The sequence below is a fragment of the Cetorhinus maximus genome, chromosome 19 (assembly GCF_964194155.1).
Source record: "Cetorhinus maximus chromosome 19, sCetMax3.hap1.1, whole genome shotgun sequence".
Lineage (NCBI taxonomy): Eukaryota > Metazoa > Chordata > Chondrichthyes > Lamniformes > Cetorhinidae > Cetorhinus > Cetorhinus maximus.
Genome location: NC_135897.1, coordinates 37,402,314 through 37,423,268, shown reverse-complemented (window position 1 = coordinate 37,423,268; position 20,955 = coordinate 37,402,314). Strand labels below are relative to the sequence as shown.

At 44.4% G+C, this 20,955-nt stretch overlaps 1 protein-coding gene across 8 annotated transcripts in view; it reads left to right on the top strand.

Annotated features, from left to right (window-relative positions):
• dock10 (dedicator of cytokinesis 10) overlaps positions 1 to 20,955 on the top strand; it is a 370,245-nt gene that overhangs the window by 184,419 nt on the left and 164,871 nt on the right. For all 8 annotated transcript variants that reach the window (XM_078563739.1, XM_078563738.1, XM_078563737.1 and 5 more), the window contains exons 4-6: positions 16,623 to 16,705; positions 17,407 to 17,479; positions 19,308 to 19,433. In XM_078563739.1, coding sequence (XP_078419865.1) covers positions 16,623 to 16,705; positions 17,407 to 17,479; positions 19,308 to 19,433 — 282 coding nt within the window. The remainder of the gene's footprint in view (positions 1 to 16,622; positions 16,706 to 17,406; positions 17,480 to 19,307; positions 19,434 to 20,955) is intronic.

Sequence of the window (20,955 nt, the reverse complement as noted above, 5' to 3'; positions counted from 1 at the left end):
TGCGTGGCCACATCAGGCAGCCCTTCTGCCCATGGGACATTGAGGCCCTCAAGTAGCCACTTAAAGGCATCATCCTGCCGCTGCTCAGATTTAACCGGTGGTGAGAGAGGCACACACCAAGTATCCAGCCTAGTTGCATTTTGTGCGTGAGTTGATGGTGGGCCAGGGTGTCCCTCCTTAACGAGTGCCCTGGACCCATCAGAAGATACCCCAAGGTGTAAATCCAGCATCCCAGGTTCCCCTCCCCACTGGCCTTCCTACCCTGGCCTCCCAAGCTCCTCACCCCTCTAGCCGGGCCCTTCCAGCCTGGCCCCAGTAAGACACCTAGACTTACCTCTGGTCCCGATTCCAGCACTGTTTACCTTCCTGCAGGCCTCACTAAAGTACGCAATGGCCACCTGGTGGTGCTGCCAGTGCTGGAGAACTGCCGACCTCTGGCCAGCACATCTGAACTGGGTCTTCCGCACCCCATCACTCACCTACTGCTCAGTTCACCCCACACAATCATTCACCTACTGCTCAATGCATCACACCCCATCACTCACTTATCAACAAATTCTATCAGTTTTGACTCATTCCTAATATGCATTAGACTTAGACACCCTTTGACACTTACCGCTACTGTAAGCCTCACACCTGCATCTTACAAACTGGTACACACTGACAACTATTCGATTCTAACAACCAAATCACTCAAACACCTTGCACTACACTCACTGACACACTTCCTCCGTCTTGCAGGACAAGTTAGCAGCATTGTCTAAACATCAAAAGGCATAGCTGCGTGTCCTTATCCGATAGAGGAGATGATGGTTCAGTAGAGCAGACTTGGTTGTGACGTGGCCAGCAGCAGGGTTGAATCCATTGAAGATGACAGTATCCTTATGCTTAATCATCCTTCTTACATCCCACTTCCCCCTTAGTCAACAATCTCCTCTGGTTTGCAAGCTGCAAATGGTGTAAACATGCACCTCTTGCTTTCCCCTCCCATTTTACTACAACCCAAATTGTGTGCCTTTCTCCTTTCAGATATCTAAGAACAGCAACCTAGCCAAGCAGTGATAGAAGAGCAAGAAATGTGAGAGCAGGAAGACAGTGAGGAAGAGGAAAAACCATCACTTCCTCTCACACTTGCAGCCACCAGTTCAGAGAATGACACTGTGGGCATTTTTGAGAATAGTTGGGATCTGCACTTGTTGAGACACTGGGCACTAGTGTCCTGGTAGGAGGCAGGGGAAAAGGATAACACAGGTGACAATTCACCAGAGGGCAAAGCTGAACACTAGGTCTACTGCAGAGGACTCATCTGAGAAGCTTCAAAGGGGCAAGCTACAGAAGATGGCCAATGGGTGCACACAATGAAATGCTCGGTGCATTGGTGGGCCTGCCAGAAAGCCTTTATTCAATGTCAAGAGTCTCAGATGAATCCATCACCAACTTGGGAACAAGGCTTTGTGCTGAGCTTGGAGTTGATCCTCTCCAGTGTGTAAGTTGTGGCCAACTTGTTTAAAGCAATTAAAAGCCCAACCATGTTGCAACGTCTGATGGCTGGTGTCTTCGGGCTGCATTTTATGGGAGCATAGACGTACTGTTTGCCCACAGAAGTGAAGGCGGCTGAAAGCCGAATCGCTCCAAGCCAGCCCACCCCGCTGCCATAACACACTGCAGGCTAAATTGGTGAATAGTGTGGAATGTCCGTTCCTCACTCAGAAAGAAGTCCTGTCCTCTGGAGCTGCCGGCTGATCATCCTAGCCAGCAGCTCCATCACTCCCAGCACGTCGCAGCTCGGTAGTGGCTGCTTTCGGGACTGCAGGAAGAAGGCCAAAGAGGATGGCTGCCCCAAGAATGTCGGACCCAGGATTTTAGAGCGGGAGGAATCCCAGAGCCAAGGGTGGGGAGAGAGAGGGGTGGGGGGCTGGGATCTATTGGGCAAGCAGCATGGAAGGATGGGGTGTGGGGTGACATCTTGGGGGTTGCCTCTGAAGCACAAAGGGGCACTCCCCTCCTTTCCTGCCTATTTTCATGTAGGCCTTTAAAAACGGCCTGCCTACTCTAGCCCAACTGCCCATGCCAGCTGTTATGGCATGGGCAGCATATTATTCGGTTAATGGCTTGTTAATAAGCCTAAGTGACCCTTAATTATTTATTTATTTTTGGTGGACGGGTTGCTGATTTCGGCACCCACCCAGCTAGTATATTATGGGGGTAAGCTCGGGGATGGGTGGGAAGATGGTGCATTGGCCACCCAACCTATTTCACGTGCCCAATATCCAGCATTTATTTCCAAGCAGAAGCTACCCAATGTGTGTCTGCTGCAGTAGAAGCTCAGTCTTCTGTAACACAAGCACTGAAGTTCAGATTGCTTTCATGCAAGCTTATCTGTTGCCACGCAAACCAATTGCTGCCATCATGGCTGCGGATACCAGTGTGTGAAAAAACTTGCAGAATGTTCACAACTGTCCAGCAATCTCTTCTCTGGCAACTTGCGGGATTGCTGAGGCAATGCCCATGGCTGTGGCAGTGGCTGCATGGAGCACAAACCTGCTGTCATTTCTCAGGACGACAGCATTTGTCCTCCTTCACTGCTACTCCACCCTTGTTATTGGCTGTCACTTGGCCAGCTCAGATTGCTGCTGCCCATGCTGAGATGTTGCAGTGAGAAGCTGGGCCTTCTTAGACCCAGAGCTGCTCAAAGTCTTTCTCCCAGGCATCTGGGGTGTCCCCCAATGAGTTTCAGCAGCCTTCCACCAGTCATGCTGCAGCTACTGGAGCTACTAAGACACGTGAAGGCACAGAGTAGGGATACTAAGGAAATGCATAATATTGATTAGTTGACTTTCCTATGCAATATGGTATGATTTGATTTATAAACTTGGTTTGAAATGTTCATTTTGTGGTGGCTTTTATTTCTGCATTTTAACCAAGTAGTCACTGTGATTAGTCAATGACATAGGGAAAGAAAAGTGTGGGTCTGTGGTGAATGGGGGGATTGGGGTTGCATTTTACTGCTGTCATTGCTGGATGAATCATTCACGAGCAACCCAGCCAAAAAGGGAACAAAAACAGAAAATGCTGGAAAAACACAGCAGGTCTGGCAGCATCTGTGGAGAGAGAAACAGAGTTAATGTTTCGAATCCGTATGAAGAAGGGTCATGCAGACTCAAAACATTGACTCTGTTTCTCTCTCCACAGATGCTGCCAGACCTGCTGAGTTTTTCCAGCATTTTCTGTTTTTATTTCAGATCTCCAGCATCTGCAGTATTTTGCTATTACTAGCCAGAAAGGGGTTGTGCTGGTTGCCTCCTCCCTTCCTCTTTCTGCCCCACTATCCTCCTTTTCCTGTTCCTCAGCTAGTCGCCCTGGAGCTAATGGCAAGGGCTTTGCCCACATGATGGTGAGGTTGTGCAGCATGCAGCAGACCACCATGCGTCTCAACACCAACTTTGTCCTATACCGTAAGGCTCCTCCGGAGTGACCCACATAGTGGGAATGTTGTTTCAGCACCCCACTCGTCTGCCCAATCACATTCCTTGTGACAGCATGACTTTTGTTACATGCATGATGCACACATGTGTATTGTTGTGCACTGGAGTCATAAACCATGTCATCAAAGTTTAGCCCTTCTCACCCAGTAGCTGCCCTTCAGTTTATCATCATGGTTGAAATGCAGATGGCATTGCAGACTGCCCCACAATGAAGGCATCATAACTGCAGTCAAGTTACTGGCATTGACCTGCATGACATGCTGCATTTGGTTGCACACTAGGTGGATGCTGAGGGTATGGAATCCTGTTTGGTTATGGTGACTGACATTGTTTCCATGCAGTTCTTTGCATAGGCAAGTGAATGGCTTGCTGCACATGGGGAAGCTTGTAATCCTTGTGACATCACGTGCTTGCTCTGCCTGTTTCTCTCTGATGATAGAAAATGAAATACAGAACCTCAGCCACCTAATACAAACATACGAAATAGGAACAGAAGTAGGCCATTCGGCCCCTCAAAAGCCTTATGTAACAGTGGATGTCACAGTGAAGATGTTGCAAATATCGCCAGCTCCAGCCAGGAAGGAGCTCATTGCATAAACGTTCATGCTATGGTCACTTCATAGCCACTGACAATGTGGTCCTTGCCCTGCTCTGAGATTGCAGTTGTGGCTACAGCAGGTGACAGATTTCAGTCAGGAAGTCATTACTGAAACACAGAAATCTGACACAATTCTATGCTGAGGCTCATGTAGAAGAAATGCTCCCTAAGCAGATACCCAGAAGGAAAAAAAACAGTAAAAACTGGGAAATAAGAATGTTTTTTCCTTCTGGGTATGGCTTCCTGCTGAGGCTCCTCCTCCTCATCCTATTTTTAGCAGCTTGTTCTGCTTTGTGCGATCTTTGCCTCTTCTCCCCGTCAGGGTGTAGTTCATGCGGAATGCCTTGGACTGCACCCTTATCTGTAAGCAAATGGTTTATCCATAGTCGCTGAAGCCCACACATGCCACTTCACTCCCTGTAGACTTTAAAAATTATAAGAACTCTAGAAACCACCAAGCACTTCTAGAGTTGCAGCAATGCAAATCAGTAACTAACCAGTAAATAGTTGATGATCCTGTTGAATAGTGTTTATAGGGACGTGTGCAAATGGCCTCACCAAAATGGCACGTGTCATGGCTCACACCAGATGTATACGCATGCCCCACGGACACCATTTTGGAGCCAAGATAGCACTCATTGGGCTGAAAATCCAGGTGCTAAGGAGCCAAATATTGCAGCCAGGTTGTCACTGGAGAGCCAAGAGATTTTTTTTTAAGATGTTGTAAAATGTCTGGTTTTAAGGACCAGCTGGATGAAGCTTGAATAATCATTTTAAAGTTTTTTTTTAAGAAGACATAGAGATTCTGAATTTATGACATTTAAATATTCCACTTCTGCAAGAATGGTGGGTGATTTTGGCACTGCATATACAACAAAGAACCCTAGGCCTGGATTTTTCATTTATTGGGTGCGCACGATTGGCGGGCCTGGAAGCGGGTGGGAAATGGGTCTCTGGCCGTGATCGCCCCCTGACCGTGATTTCACACTGGCTGGCACTGAGAAATGCTCAGCGCTGCCAGGGTGGGGGCAGGAAGAGGGTGGGCGCCGACCCACTGAGGGTGCGGGCGAGCGCTTCTAGTGAGCTCTCTGGAGGCAGACAGCTGCCCCAGGGAGCTGCAGACCTCCACAGAATAAAGGAAACAACAAAAATACTGCACAGCATATCCATGCAACACAATCAAGCACCTGAAAGCATACTCATAAAAAAAACTGTCCCCAGATATCTCTTTTTATTTTATTTCCCCGTGGAGATTTCATCCCGCCTGGATCAAGGCTTGAGCAAAAATGTGAACGCTACCTGGGAGGATGGCCCATCCACCAACCGTAAATGTGGACAGGACACGTAAAATCGGTGTTAATCACATCATTAATGGGTTTAATTGTCCAATTAATTGTCGGCGGGTGCACTTCCGACTGCTGCAGGCGTCCACAAAGTGAAATATCATGCAAGTGCGTGATGACATCGGGACGCTCGCCTGACGTCACCTCGCGCTTTTTCACATACGTTGAGCGCGCGACTGCTCGTGGGACATAAAACTCTGGCCCTAATATCAAATCCACAAAATGCCACTCATCTGAGAGAAGTATCTTTGAAAAGAAATGTGTTCCTGGAATGAAAGTAGAAAATAAATGTCTCAGTACTCCAGCCGAAAACAGAAAAAGTTGCTGAATAATTTTTTTCCCACATATTTACAGTTGGTTTTATTTATTAGTGTTCCTAAAATAATTTGGAAGAAAATTCATTGTGTATTGGAGATGTAAATGAAAATTAATTTCAAAGGATTTGGACATTTTTAGGTGACTTCACAGATATCAGAAATTTGCCCACATTGTCATGGAGTGTGTGATAGGGTCTAGGTGGCTTCAAGGTAGGTGTGTTTCTCTCTAAGCCATGGTTAACTAGTAGGTGGAGTTTTGAAATGCTCCTAATAATAGAGAATTGGTTTGATTTATTGCGGTCTAGAAAGCAGCCCAGAAATAGTAATGGCAGCTGAGGAGGGAGGAGGTTGACTTCAGGATCATGAGGTCCTGGCTTTGTACCCCTATTTTTCAAGATGTAAAATCAACAAGCAAGAAGAAACAACAGCAAATGTAATGTAATGTGATTGAAACAAGTTGTACAAATTATGATGGTAAATCAGGTTTCATGAAAATTCTCATACAATGAAGACGAAAAACATCCCCATCCTCCTTTTCCCCATGATGGGGAGGAAGGAAGAAGTGTCACATCTCAGTAGTTAACTGGAGTAGATTGTTAACTCCAGTGTGGAATATATGAACGGTGGGTGGAATGTTTCCTGATTCTGCCTTTACGAGGGCCGGGTTCCGTTACCATGCCACAATGAACTGTAAACATCAAATGTGGATCCCCCCCCAAAGGCCATCATAGTATCAGGTGACCTGCAAGCCAAGCCAATTGAGAGTCAGGTAGCAGGGCAGGCAGCCTGAGGTGACAGCAGCTCCTTCTGGGCCATAAATATAATTTTGAACTTATTGCTTCTCTCGCTGGAGAGCGTGCACACTCCATCTAGTTAACTGTTTAAAGTCCGATGCATGTTGGTCAACTCCAATTACAATAACAACTTATATTTATATGACATCTTTAATGCATGCAGGAATGAAGATCCTGCCCTCTCCCTGCTTCATCAATTCCCACAAGAAATTAATCAAGTCAGATGAATTTCATATATCTGTGAAGTCATCTAAAATTGACCACCCAACAAAAGGCCCCAGGAATTATGACAGGCTACAGGATTGGATAGAAATGGCAATGGGGCAGTAAGTGCAGCACAGCTCATAATGGGTTGCTACTGTCCCCTTTCCACAGACAGATTGAGCTTATGCTGGATGGTTGTTCTTTTACACTATCCATCCCTCACCCCAATACCACTCTGTTGTAGCAAAGGAATAGATTTCCCACCAGGCTGAATCTAATAGGTTCCTGATATACTTAAAAATATTAGTGTTTTGGAATATATATTGACTGATAATTTTGTAATAGAGGAGTATCTATCTGACCCTTGATCACCTGGTGGTAAACTGGGGGCTGCTGGAGGGGGCAGGGCTGAGGCTCCACTAAACTGGACTGCAATGTGTTGGAAGCTATTTCCCTTCTTTTCCATTTGCATTGTCGTTCAAGATCATATATTTCTCCAGAATCCACCAAGACAAATCCAGTTTCCTTTCTTTCCATGACCTGCTGGCTCTTCCATCATCCTGCTTCTTGGGACTGGGATTCCAACAAGTCTAGAGAATGTATACGGTGCATTTACCAGAATGATGCCTGCAATAAGCAATTATGATTGAGAGTAGAGAGCAGAGATACCTGGACTATTTTCACTGCAGCAGAAAAGGTTAAGTGGTAATTTAGCAGAGGATTTAAATTTTTTTTTTAGCATTTTGATAAGTGACTATGGAAAGATTTTTTCCTCTAGTTTGGAATTTAGTGACAAAACAGAATTATGAATTTAAAATTTCCATTGAGAGAATAAGCAGGAAGACTTGGAGAGATTCTTTACATTGAGGGTGAATGGAGCATAGACTGCTTTGGCACTAAGTATAATTGAGACAGAGGCCATTGCATCTTTCGAGGGAAATTTGGATAAATATTTATAACAGAGGAAGATACAAGGCATACAGAGAGAGCAGGGCAGTGGCATTAGTTTTGGGATTCCTCCAGCCTAGTCCATACATTTTCACACTTGGCTGAGTGGGTCACTTGTGTGCTTTAACTTGTAGGCTTAAGCTTATTCCAGTTGCACTTTGCCTTTTTCTGTTTGATTTTAAATGTACTATGTTACACCATTGGTGAACAGTTGACAATGGTCAATTGGACACACAATGGTGAAGATTTTCATCATTTGCATTTTGCTATCCAACAATCAGTGACTTCGACATTGTAATCCCTCTCTGCACATATACTGCTATTAACTCATACATGGAAACTGAGAGGGTAGGAAAAAGACTTTGTCCTGGAAGTATGACTTGGCTTGTGTGCTGGTTTTCCATGAAAAATAAATTGTCATGAGAACCTACCTGTGCCCTAATCAGCTGACCAATAAAATAATTTCTAGACAACAAAACACAATTTAAAAATATGTAAATTACAAGTTTCTTAGCTGATAACATAAGTTAAACAAGACTTTTCTACAAATATGATAAACAGATATTTTTGGGATCAGGTTTGTGATCTGAGAATTGTGGAAAGACTTTGTGTTCAACTGACCTTGAATAGTCAATAATACAATATTTATAGGAATTTTGAACTCCGTGGGCAGAATTTTCGGGTTGTTGGGTGGGCACGGCAGGCGGGCGGGCCTGGGAGCGGCCGGGAAATGGTCCGACACCCGCAATCGGTCCCTGTCTGCGATTTCATGTTGGCTGGCCAGTTAGCGGCCAACCAGCATGAAAGGTGTGCTGAGAAGCTAGTGCTGCCAGGGTGGGGCCGGGAGGAGTGCAAGCACAAAAGTCTGCGCATGCACAGAGCAGCACGCACTAAAAGCTCCCTGAAGGCAGGAAGCTGCCTCAGGGAGCGGAACAATTTTAAAATCAAACATAAAGATTTTGAACATGTGAAAACCATGTCCCAACATAGGACTCAGTCACAATAACAATAACAAAATTAAAAGTTCTGTCCAAAAATCTTTATTTTTCATTTAATTGTGGAAACCTCATCCCGCCCGTGGATGAGGTTTCTGAAAAAATGCATAGGCCGCCTGACCAATCCGCCCGCCTGCCAACCATAAGGTTGGATGGGCAGCGAAAATTTGATTTCAATTAATAGTTTAATGACCTTAATAGGCATCTTAATTATTGGCGGGCGTGCTGCCGACTCTTGCGCATGCCCGCTGACTGAAACATCGCATGAGTGCGCAATGACTTCGGGATGCTTGCCCGACATCATCGTACGCTATTTTACGCCCGATCGGGTCGGGCGTGCGCCCACCCGTGGGACTTAAAATCCTGCCCCATTTAAATAATATGTTAGATGTATAATGAATGGATAAAGTGGAATTTTGTGCAGTTACAAATAATGATGCATTGTTGTGCATGATAGTGGCTGATTAAATGCTGATCTTTTGCCGTGATGATCACTGAAAATACACAAATTGCTGTTGGGGACTTGTAAGCATTCCTTTTATGTTTGTATCAGAACAAAAGAATTAGTAGGAACACTACTCACATGGACTCTCTAATGCACTGCTCTGGGGTTAAAATCTCAGCTTTGAGAGTCTTGTGTTGTCACCTGAATCTTTTATAATTTTGATGTTTTGCATATTCAACAAAAAACATGCAAAGAATGGAATATTTCATGGCTGTACAGCTACAACAGAACTGAAGGAAAACAGAGCAGCAAAGGCACAGAGACTAAAGTGATTTAGGCAGAGACATATCAGCTGGCCTCGAACAAGACTGATCAAATATTGGAATAGAAAGGGATGAAATTTAGCTTTGTTGGGTGCACGATGGGTGGTAGCAGATTGGCTGCCCATCCCGCACATCACTCAACTGTTCTTCCCATTGGAGTGCAGCTTCACTGAAGGTGGATAAACAGAGATCATGGAGTTCAAATACATAGGGCAGAATCTTCTGTTCGGTGTGCGGGGGCGGGCCCCACACACCGACATGTAAAATAACGCGTGGGGACGTCACCGCGCGTCTTTCTGATCTTCCGTTTGGCGGGCGCGCATCGAAGTGGGCTGCACGCCCGCCAAACTGTCAAAGGCCATTTAAAAACCAATTAGCCCTATTGAGAAAGCTGCCCATCCAACCTTAAGGTTGGTGGGCACTCGAAGAGCCCAGGCGGCCTTCGCATTTCTCATGAAACCTCATCCATTGGCGGGATGATGTTTCATGAAGGTTTTATAAATGAAAGAAAAATTTTAATGAAAATTCATAAACATGCCCCAGCTCATGTGACACTGTCACATGAGGGGACATGTCTAAATAATTTAATTTTTTTATTTTTCCCAACTTCAACACTGAAGTTAATCTCCCTGAGGCAGCTCCGTGCCTCAGGGGGATTCTTGTGCTCTTTCACATGCATACACGAAAGAGCGTAGGCCCCGACTCTCCCTCCAACTCCCCACCCGCACAGGTAGTGCTGAGCACTTCCAGGTGCGTGTCACACTGGGCGGGCCTTAATTGGCCCACCCACGTAAAATGGCGGCACGCAGCCGATCGCAGGCGGCAATTGGCTCTGCGCCCACCAGCACCCACTCCCAACCGGCCGGCCCGACGGGGAGAAAATTCTCCCCATAATTTCCTGAAGTGTGGGTGCGGGTAGACGAAACCACATAAAACAGCAGTAGAAATTTGGGTTTTAGAACCATAGAAGACAAGAGTAATGAAGTCAATAATTACTTCATACAAAACATTACTTAGGACATAGTTAGAAAAATATGTTCAGCTTTGGGCACTCCATTATACAAAAGAAACCAAAGCCATAGAAAATGGCATGGATTAGCAAAGAATGGTACCAGGAATGAGAAACTATGGGGAGAATATGACCTAAAAAAAAAAATGGGTGAGTTTGGGTCAGGGAGGTTAAATTCTTAAAAATAAGGTTCCCGATCGAAACTTCCCCCAAGCCACCCACTTCCAGCTTTAACTGAGACTGAAGGAGGTGGGTTGGAACTTTTAAATCTGATAATGATGGGTGAGGGTAGGGTCAAAAGTCAGATTTCCCCGCATGCTGTGGAGTTAAAAGGTGCATGTGGCATGGACAATCGGTTCCCCGCCCAGATGTCAGTCTGATTGGCAGGCTTGGCTTCCGGTCAGAGAAGGCCACAGGACCGGGTAGGTCTGTACATTGCCAAAGAGGGGTGCTTTCATGAAGGAGCTGATCCTGGGCTCCTGGTTGGGGTGAGTTTCGAGACCTGGTGTGTGGGGGCAACATCAGATGGCTTGGGAGGGAAAAGCGGGGGTTTGCCTGGTCATGGGGTTGCTCAGGCAGGCACACTGCTGGGTAGGTGTAAAGGTATCTAATTCTTGAAGCTGCCAAGGCCTCGCCTGGATGAAACTGCTGGACTCCCAGGTCGAAAAGTAGAATAAGTTAAAAAGCAGGCCTATAACTATAAGAGACTTGAGAGACTTGGGGCAGAATTTTCTGGATGACGTGCGGATGGCGGGCCCCGCACGTTAGCGCTTAAAATGGCGCGCACTGACGTCGGGTGAGCTTCCTGACCTCACCGCGCGCTATTGCAATATTTAGCTGGGCGGGTGCGCGATGAAGTGCGACGCGCGCCTGCCATTAATTAAAGGGCTTGTTAAGGCCCTTAACTCGGCAATCGGCGCTGATTTTGAGGAGCCCGTGTGATCTTCGGCTCAGTGCACGGGTGCAACGGGCAGGCGGGTAAGTGACTTTTTAACAAAACTCATCCACGGGCGGGATATGTGGGCTTAGTCTATTGCATCCTGGACACGGGGGAAGCCAGCAATGGCCGCGAAGCCTCTGGCTCACTGTGCCTGACTTGCCTGGTCACAGCGGAAGTGGATGAAGGTCAAATACCTGGCTGCTGCACCCCAGCCTCACCGATACCTGCCAGCTTGGCTCCCTTCTAACTCCATGGCCTGTTCTTCGAAGCGGGTCAGTGTGTGCAGCATGGCCTGGCCACCACCAGTGCGCAAATGCTCTTGGGTGTTGTGCGCAGTTTTCGCCTGCAGAACAGAGAAGAGCATTTATTGGGGCTCATGTACTCTGTACGCGCACGCCGCACCCCAACCACAGTGGCCCATCTGAGGCCTCCAGTGGCTCCTGTCCACACTACTGGTGATCAGTCCCCAGAAGATAGTACGGCTGCTCCCAACCCCCTCCCCCAACGGACACCTTGGACACATTCGGCGTCCATCACTTTGAATAACACACGGGTCTTAGCGCCCATGGCAAGGAGGTGCAACTAGGTGCGGTGCCAAGGCCAGCAGATGGCTCTTGGCCGCGACACCTTGAGGCTCCCCTTCCACCATCTCATCACCATCAATATGACATGTGTTGGAGTTCTGAGAATGTGTCTAGCTCCCTCCCCTGCAGGTTGCCTCCAGACTACTCAAAAGCGACAAATACAAATATGCGGCGGGGAGAACCCATCTTCTCATCAACCACTAAGGCTGATGTAAGCATAGTCACCATCTGTTTGCCCACCCAGCATGTGCCAAATGCCCAATGCAGTAACGACAGTAAGACGTGGGGGGGGTGGGGGGGTGCCTCAAAGGCTAAGGCTACCTGTTGGGTTAAATGGCCAAGGCCAACATGGTACTCACTCTTCCATAGTGCAACAAATCGTTGAAGTGCTTGCAGCACTGAGTCCCTGTTTGACGGACAGCATCTAGGGAGCTGACCACCTCCGCCACCTCCAGCCAGGCCCGCTTCGTAATGTGGGGGGCCCTCCTCCTCCCAACCTCGGGAAACAGGACCTCTCGCCGTGCTGCCGCCTCCTCGAGAAGGTCAGCAAGGCAGGCATCAGAGAAGCAAGGGGCACATTGGCTCCCTGCTGGCCTACCCTGCAGCCTGCCCTCCTCCTCTGGCCTTCCCTCCTCCTCTGGCCTTCCCTCCACTGGAGCCTGCTGTGCAGACCCCCTGCACCTGTAGCTGGCCATGGTGATCAGCCTAAAGGAGGCTGCCTGGCCTTTCTTTATACAGACTGCAGGTTCCCCATTGGAACTGGCGGTCTGTACATGCCCGCCGCAATTTTAAAAATCCCGCTCTCCGTGGGAGTATGAAATGCACTGGGCAGGCCTTAATTGGCCTGCCTGCGCAAAATGGCGGCATGGCCCGGATCGCCAGTGGCGATCGGCTCCGTGACCACCTGCGATTGGGTCAGCCCCGCCTGCCTGACATATGGAAAATTCAGCCCTTGGACTATTTTTGTTGTAGCAGACAAGACTGGGGAGTTTGAATAGAGAGTTTTAAGATCTGTTGATAGGGTGCGTAGGGAAAGATAATTTTTTTCTGGTTCAGGATTTAGTGATGAGGAATCCTCGGTTTAAAATTATCCTTAAGAAAGTATTGAGAGAGGTTAGTTGAAGTGTCCTTCCACAGAGTGTTATCAGAGCATGGGATATTCTGCTGTATGCCACAGTTGAGGCAGATCACGGCACCTATAAAGGTAATTTAGATCAATTTTTGAAGTGGAGAAAGATACAGGGTATCTTAAGGGATTGATGTTTCATTCATGAATGGGAACTCAGCACATACCAAATCTGTGCTGTAAACTTCCATGAGGTCAATTTTTGCGGTAAATTGACAGAGCACCTAGGGCAGAATTTTGCCCTTGGTGGGCATGTGGGCCCCACCGGCTCAGTGATGGGCGGACAGCCGACCCCCGCCACTGAAACCGGGCCCGCCGCCATTTTGAGTGGGCGGGCCAATTAAGTCCTGCCCAGCGGCCTGCCCGACAGGAAGTGCTATGCGCTATGTGCTTCCTGTGTGGAGGCGGGGGCGGGGGGGGGAGGAGATCCCCAGCTGTCAAACTGCGCTCTTTCGCGCATGCGTGCGAAAGAGCACACTGCTCCCTGAGGCAAAGTCCTGTCTCAAGGAGATTAATGACAGTCCAAAAAACTTTAAAAATAGAAAAATTAAAAATTTATTAACATGTCTCCCTCATGTGACAATGTCACACGAGATGGGACAGGTTAATAAATATCACATAAAGTGTATTAAAGTTTTTAAAAACAGACAAGAAACCTCATCCCGCCAGTTGATGAGGTTTCACGTATTATCAGAAGCCCGCTGGGGCTCTTGGCCTGCCCGCCCACCAGCCTTAAGGTTGAACGGGCAGGGTCTTTAATTATCTTAATTACTCTGTCAATGGCCTCAATTGGCCATTGACAGGTCGGCGGGAGGACAGCTGATTTCACTGTCCGCCTGCCTTCCTAAAAATTTAAAGGGACCAGGATAACGTCGGGGGTTCCTCCCGACGTCATCCTGTGTCACTTTCCCATCGGCGAGCGGACCCCGCCTCCAAATCACCAACGGGAAAAATCAGGCCCTAGAGTCACAGGGGCATTATGGCATTGAAAGAGGCCTTTTGGCCCATCGATCCATGACATGTCATCAGAGTTGTCTACTTCTGTGCTTTTCAATATGATTTCAATGGAATGAATATTGGCAGGCACTATAACAGATGCGTGATCTATTTTGCCAGATGACCGCCTAGATTCTGAAAAGAAAATTTACCTTAACAAGTTCTACTGTGCCAAGAGGAAAGAGAGTGACTAGTGGACTTAGATCTTGGAGCTCTAGATTTTGCAGATAATATGGCACTATTAGAAAGACTGGAAAGAGGAGCACACTGAAACAAATATTAACAAAATTAGGCTATAAATCCGAACAGAGTGGGAAAAAAAATTTTGACAGTTGGAATGGATGACATCAATGTTTGCATCAAACTAATAGAAAAGACTAAAAAAGTATCTCGGCCTCTTTGCCTTTATTTGAAGTGCGCTTTGCAGCAATGCTTTTATCGGAAAAGACTTATTAGCAGAAGTAAGCCAACTTGTGAAACAAAAGGGTGTTACTTGGCTTAGTCATATATGCAGGATGCTGAAGTCCTGGCCACTATGCCAAGCATTGAAAGGGCAGCTGAATGGAAAAAAAAAAGTATGGAAGGCCAAGAATAATTTGGCAAATAACTGTAGAGAAAGACTTTCTGAAAGCTGATTTCACTTGAGAAAAGACACTGCAGTTAGCCAAAAACAAAATAGACAAGTGACTGGTGCTGGCTCTAGGGCAGGACTCAAAGATATATATTTCTCCTCTCTTGTCGCCTATCACTGCCTGCTGGTATCCTTCACTGGTATGCTCCTGTAGTTTATAAAGATGGTATGATGCAGGTACCAGTTTGACATCAGTACTAACTGAGAGTTACAAAGACCTGGGAAACAAAATTATTCCAAATGTGCAATAAACAGAGTGCAACAGTCAACCATTATATTGTTTAGATAACAGGTGACACCATCGATTTTCTACTCAACTTTATCGGTAGAGCGATAGTTGTGTTGCACTTAGTGTATGTTAACTAGCAAACCTACAGTTTCTGTTGTAAGCTACCAATACACCTGGCTCCATAGTTTGCTGCCCAGCCCACACTGGCAGTATACCAACTAGCAAGTGCATGGTCACTAAATGCAACTTTACTATAAAATATCTTTGTACCTCAAATAATGACTGTGTTCAAGCAATTAAATGATATAATATAGATGTTGAATTCTTTAAATCACCGGGTATATCACATAAATGTATATAAGGGATATTGTACATTCTGATAAAATAAATTATTCCTTGTCTGTTAACAAATGGCTTTCATTAAAATTAACAAAATAAATTTTCTCAGTAAGGCATGGAATTATGAGTTTAAAAGGTTTTAAATATGAATGGAATACTATGGAAATTGATATCAGGGTAATGCATATTTTGTTAAACGTTTCAATAAAATAACCAGGAACATAAAGGCTACAATTGAAATATTTAAAGAGCACATTGTTAATTATAGGAATTCATCTTGATCTACTTACATCCTTAATTCTACTAAAGAGCACATATACTCCATAATTATTGGTTAAGAATTTCTTAGAGTTGAGCATTTTGTCCCATTGTGTGCCCCATTCATTCGTTTTTTTTTTCCCCTCGCCCTCAATTTTGTCCTGGAAGCCTGAGCTGATAACAGCATAGTGAGGGCAAAAGGCATCTTGCACCTTGGGACCAACAACCTGTCTCCTTAACCAATAAAATTTAAGGATTAAGAAACTAACAAAGAAATGACAGAGAAGGGGGGTTTATTAGAGTGAGTGTATTAAAGTCGAATCAGGTAGAGAGAGAAATAATGATAAAAAGAAAGATTGGATTAAAAGAGAGGGAAAAGATAAATCAAAAGTATGAAAAAATATATAAGTAAGAATTTAATTTTTTTTAAGAACCTTTTACTCCCTATACGAATGTAACTCAATTCTTCAAAGTGTTCACTTTCTGGGCTGAAGAGATTGATTAGCATTGCAGTACATGTTTCTCCACATTAAAAAGGTATCTGCACTGTTAATTACCAGCCCTAATTTTTTACGGTGAGATAACTTGACAATGTGCAAATGCAGCAACTTCATTAAAGTCACACAGAAGTTAAGATCTTGTGGTGCTAAGCAGTTCATTTGGTATCTCTTCCTTACCACAAGTTGCTGGACATTTTACACATTATTAATGATGATACCCATTAAACTTGGTAGTAAAAACAAGAAATGCTGAAATTACTTGGCTGGTCTGGCATCATCTTTGGAGAGGAAAACATAGTTAACATTTCAGGATGACCTTTTTTCAGAGCTCTGATGGGTGGCCATTGACCTGAAACATTTAACACTGATTTTCTCTACTTAAATGCTTTCAGACCTGCTGAGTGGTTCCAACATTTTCTTCTGTTTTTCAGATTTCTAGCATGTGCAGTATTTTACCCTTGAGTTCAGCTCACTGTTATTTATATGGGCTAGAAATTCTGGGAATGCAAGGAAGTTGGAAATGGACTTGTTTGGCTAACTTTTGTCTCACTTTCTTAGGCCTGTAAGTACTACAATTCCAATTGGAATACAGTGAAGTACAAATATGAAGAATATTCAGGGGATCTTAAACAGTTACCTCGGTAAGTTTTTAAAAAAGTTATCTTACTTTGATCCAGTCTTCTGTTGTATTGTTGTTTACTTTATCTTGCCATGGTCCACACAAAATTTCACTGCTGAAAATCTGAATGCTGATAGAGTATTATTAGTTTAGCGTTGAAGAATATTTGGTGCCTTATTTGGCACCAAATAAGGTGAGTGTGGATACATATAAATGTTTGACCAAACACTTGTGTAAATGTTACAGTATTGCTTGAAATAAATATACATTGAATTGAAACATATAGTGCCACAGACTGTAATCTACTTTCCTTTAAAGGGTGGTGACCGTTTCTATATAGTCCACAGCTTTGCTACTTATTTTGACACTAGTGTCATTGAAGGGAATTCTGGTGGAAAGTGGTACAGATAGAGTGGCAGGACAGTTAAAGTGAGAGGCTGAGTGCCAGATCGCATAAGTGTGGAGAAAGCATGGAAGCTCACTCCTCTTCCAAACTCATTAATTGATGAATTAATTAAGTCAAATAATTGTGCAGAAAACCTGTTATTTTTATCTCAAAATCATGTATAATTGACCCTAGTTATTATAGCAATATGTGCTTAAAAACTCAGTGCAATATTAAATAGATATTGGTAAGGGCACAAAAAGGAAAATATAATTTCAGAAAAGTAACACTTTTTCAAACAGATTATTAAGATAACTAGAAATGTGTTTCTTTTGTAGAAAACAGTTTAGACCAGATAAACTGCCTTCACACACATTCGAGATTGACCATGATGACGTTGAAAAAGATGAGGTAGGTGTATGTGAAGAGACTGAAATATTGTTTAAATAATGTAAATTGTTATAGTTAATGGATCCTGTGGTGTTATTTCACTGAATATTCACTGCCAGCAATTTAGCAGTTATGTTGTTTGCTTCCCACTTCTGTGATTGCAGATTCACTCATAGAATACCAAACCTAAAAATAAAGTTCAGCCTGCAGTTACATCATAATCATCAACAATTAAAATGTAAATAGCAGCCTCATGTTGAGACAGGACAAAAGAAGGCATTGCCACTTATCTATGAGAATTTACTTCATTCATATTCAGTGGGATTTCTGTTATTTCAGCTTAAAAATGGTACTTCTGTAATGTGTCTTTCAAATGTAATCATTAATGGATTGAAAGAGACTAGTAGCAATTTTACTTCATACATATTAGGGCACAGCACTGCTGACATGCAATTATTTCTTGGTTGCATTTTTGAGTTGTGTTACTTTCTCTTCTTCTTCAGGCACCTTATGTCATTGAGCATTTTTGGGCAACGTTTAGCAGACAGGTGGCTGAGCTAATCCCCTGACTGCTAAATGTCATCCAAGATCAACCCTGTTATGAGAAATGCCTGGGCCTGAATTTTTCAGTTGGCGGGCGGGCTTGGCGGGCTTGGTCGCAGAGCTGACCGCTGCCCGCGATCGACTCTGCGCTGCCATTTTATGCAGGCAGGCCAATTAAGGCCCGCTCAGCGTACTACGTGAGTGGTAGCGCTCAGCGCTACCTGTGTGGGTGGGGGGAGGAGGGAGAGGCGGGGCCAGTGCTCTTTCCTGCATGCACGTGAAAGAGTGCAATAATCTCCCTGAGGCACGGAGCTGCCTCAGGGAGATTGAATGAATGTTAAAATAATTAAATAAATGATTTGAAAATTTATTTAAACATGTCCCCTTATGTGACTGTGTCACAGGAGATGGGACATGTTTTTATTTTTATGAAATTTTTAAATTTAATTAACAAGAGCTTTGGGAAACCATATCCCGCTTGTGGATGAGGTTTCCTAAAAAACATAAAGGCCAACCTTAAGGTTGGATGGGCAGCGTAAACAATTACACTAACTAATTCGTTAATGGCCTTAATAGACCTATCAGTTAACGGCAGGCATGCAGTTGACTCTGGCGCACACCCGCCGAACGAAACATCGTGAGACCGCGCAATGATGTCAGAATGCATGCCCGATGTCATCGCGCGTCATTTTACGTGCTGGCGTTTCGGGCCCGCCCCCACATGCCGACTGAAAAATCCTGAACCTGGTCTTTCCTTTTGGCCTCTTTACGGTGGATGGATGAGTTTAGGAACTCACTGTATGAAAAGTTGGCAGCACAGTGTATAAAGCACATGAAGTGCTGCATACCTCCTTGTACAATCCTTTCACAATGGGAAAGTCGGTGTTATATATTTTTCTTCATTTAGAAGACAGAGGAAAATATCTTCCCATGTAAATAATTAGATTTGTTAAATTTGTTTATGTAGAACAGTGCTGTTTCAAATTAGTTACTAATTTTATTTCTATAAATGGAAGGTATTTTGTTCTTGAAATAATCTCTTCTCAGGTACATATCTAATTAAGACATAATTGTCACACTACCCTGTTTTAGAGGATCACTGCTAAACAAGTGCCCCTCTAGTAGGTTGACATTAAGTGTTCCTGAAGTCATACGGATATCTATGTCTCACTTGTATTTCCTTCAAACTGCTAGAAGACAAGATACTATCGCCTAACCACTGCTGTAACGTGTTTGGGAGGGGAATTAGAAATTCAATGAAGACAGAATTGAAATATCATTGTATTCCTACTTCTTTGATTTACAGGACACTACATCTCTATCCTCCTCGAAAGGAGGGGGTGGAGGTGGAGGAGGAATGGGAGTTTACAAGTCTGGCTGGCTTCACAAAGGGAATTTTAATAGCACTGTGAATAACAGCATCACTGTCCGAGTAAGTTTTTCTTTACTTGACTGATTTAATTAACAGTGGATTTGTTTAAAATTTTACAATGTAGGACTGTTCCAAATATTAAGGACACAAGAAAACTTAACAAACATTGTATTCAGCAGCATTAGTTTGCAAACATTACTTTGCTAAAAAGGTTAAGAAGTTCAATATTAGTTCTTAGTAATTTTAACCTTCAGTATTTTCGCAAATATTTCGTTATTGTCCACTTCAAATTAGTGAAACTACTTAAACTACCACCGTAATACAAATATAAAATACTGCAGATTCTGGAAACCTGAAATAAAAACAGAAAATACTAGAAGTACTGAGCAGGACAGGTAGCATCTGTGGAGAGAGAAACAGAATTAACATTCTATGTTGATGACCTCTCAGAACTGGAAAAATTAGACATGTAATTCTAATATGGGAATTCTAAACTTGGGACTGCACATGAGGATTCTAACCCTCTGGGCGGTACATAGCAATTCTAACCCTTAGCCTCTGTACAGCCTTGACATCTTTCCTGAAGTGTGATGTCCATAATTGCCCACAATACTCCATGTGAAACCTATCTGGCAATTTATAAACTTCTATCATGTTCTCTTTTTATCTTTTATATTCTATTCCTCTAACTTATATCCCCTGGACCATAACCTCATCACTGAACATTATGCCATCATTTCCTAGACTATCACGGCCCTCAGCTCCTCTGGAGAGCTTTCCTTCATGGCCTCAAACCTCAGTTCATCAATTCCGCTTAACCTGCTTCTACCTCCTTCTCAAAATCTACAAACAGGTCTTCCCTGGTAGAACCATCACTTCAACCAGCTCTTGCCCTACAGAACTGAGTTCTTGGCTCTATATTTTCTCCCCATACCCAGTCCCTTCCCACCTATAACCATGACTCGTTTGATGGCCTCCATCACTTGAACAGTTTCCTGGCTCTAAACATTTCCTTTTCACAATGGAAATCCAACCCCTCTACACCTCAATCCCCCACTGACATGACCTGAGGGCTCTCCCCTTCTTCTGTGAATGGAGGCTCAACCAGTATCCATCCACCGCCACCCTCTTCTACCTGGCTGAACTTGTTCTCACATTGAGCAACTCCTCCTTTTGACTCCTCTCACTCCCTTTAAATAAAAGCTGTTGCTATAGGAACCCTTGTGGGTCCTAGTGATGTCAAGGGATATGTGGAACTTTATATGCTTTGTTGCACTTTTACTCAGGTCCCCTTCCTCACCTCTTTTCCTGATACATTGATGACTGTATCTGTGCCATTTTCTGCTTTTGCCACAAATGAGAAAATTTCATCAACCTTGCCTCTAATTTCCACCGTTCCCTCACCTTCACATGGAAAATTATTGACGTTTCCCTTCCCTTCCAAACACAGATTGAGTGACCACTTTGTCTCCAGGTCAGGAAGGAAACCTCAAAGACTTCCTGGACCACGGTGCCTGATTTGTCAGTGGGAGGCCAACTCCAGGAGCTGTCATGCTCCCAACTCAGGCCAACTGGAAAATTT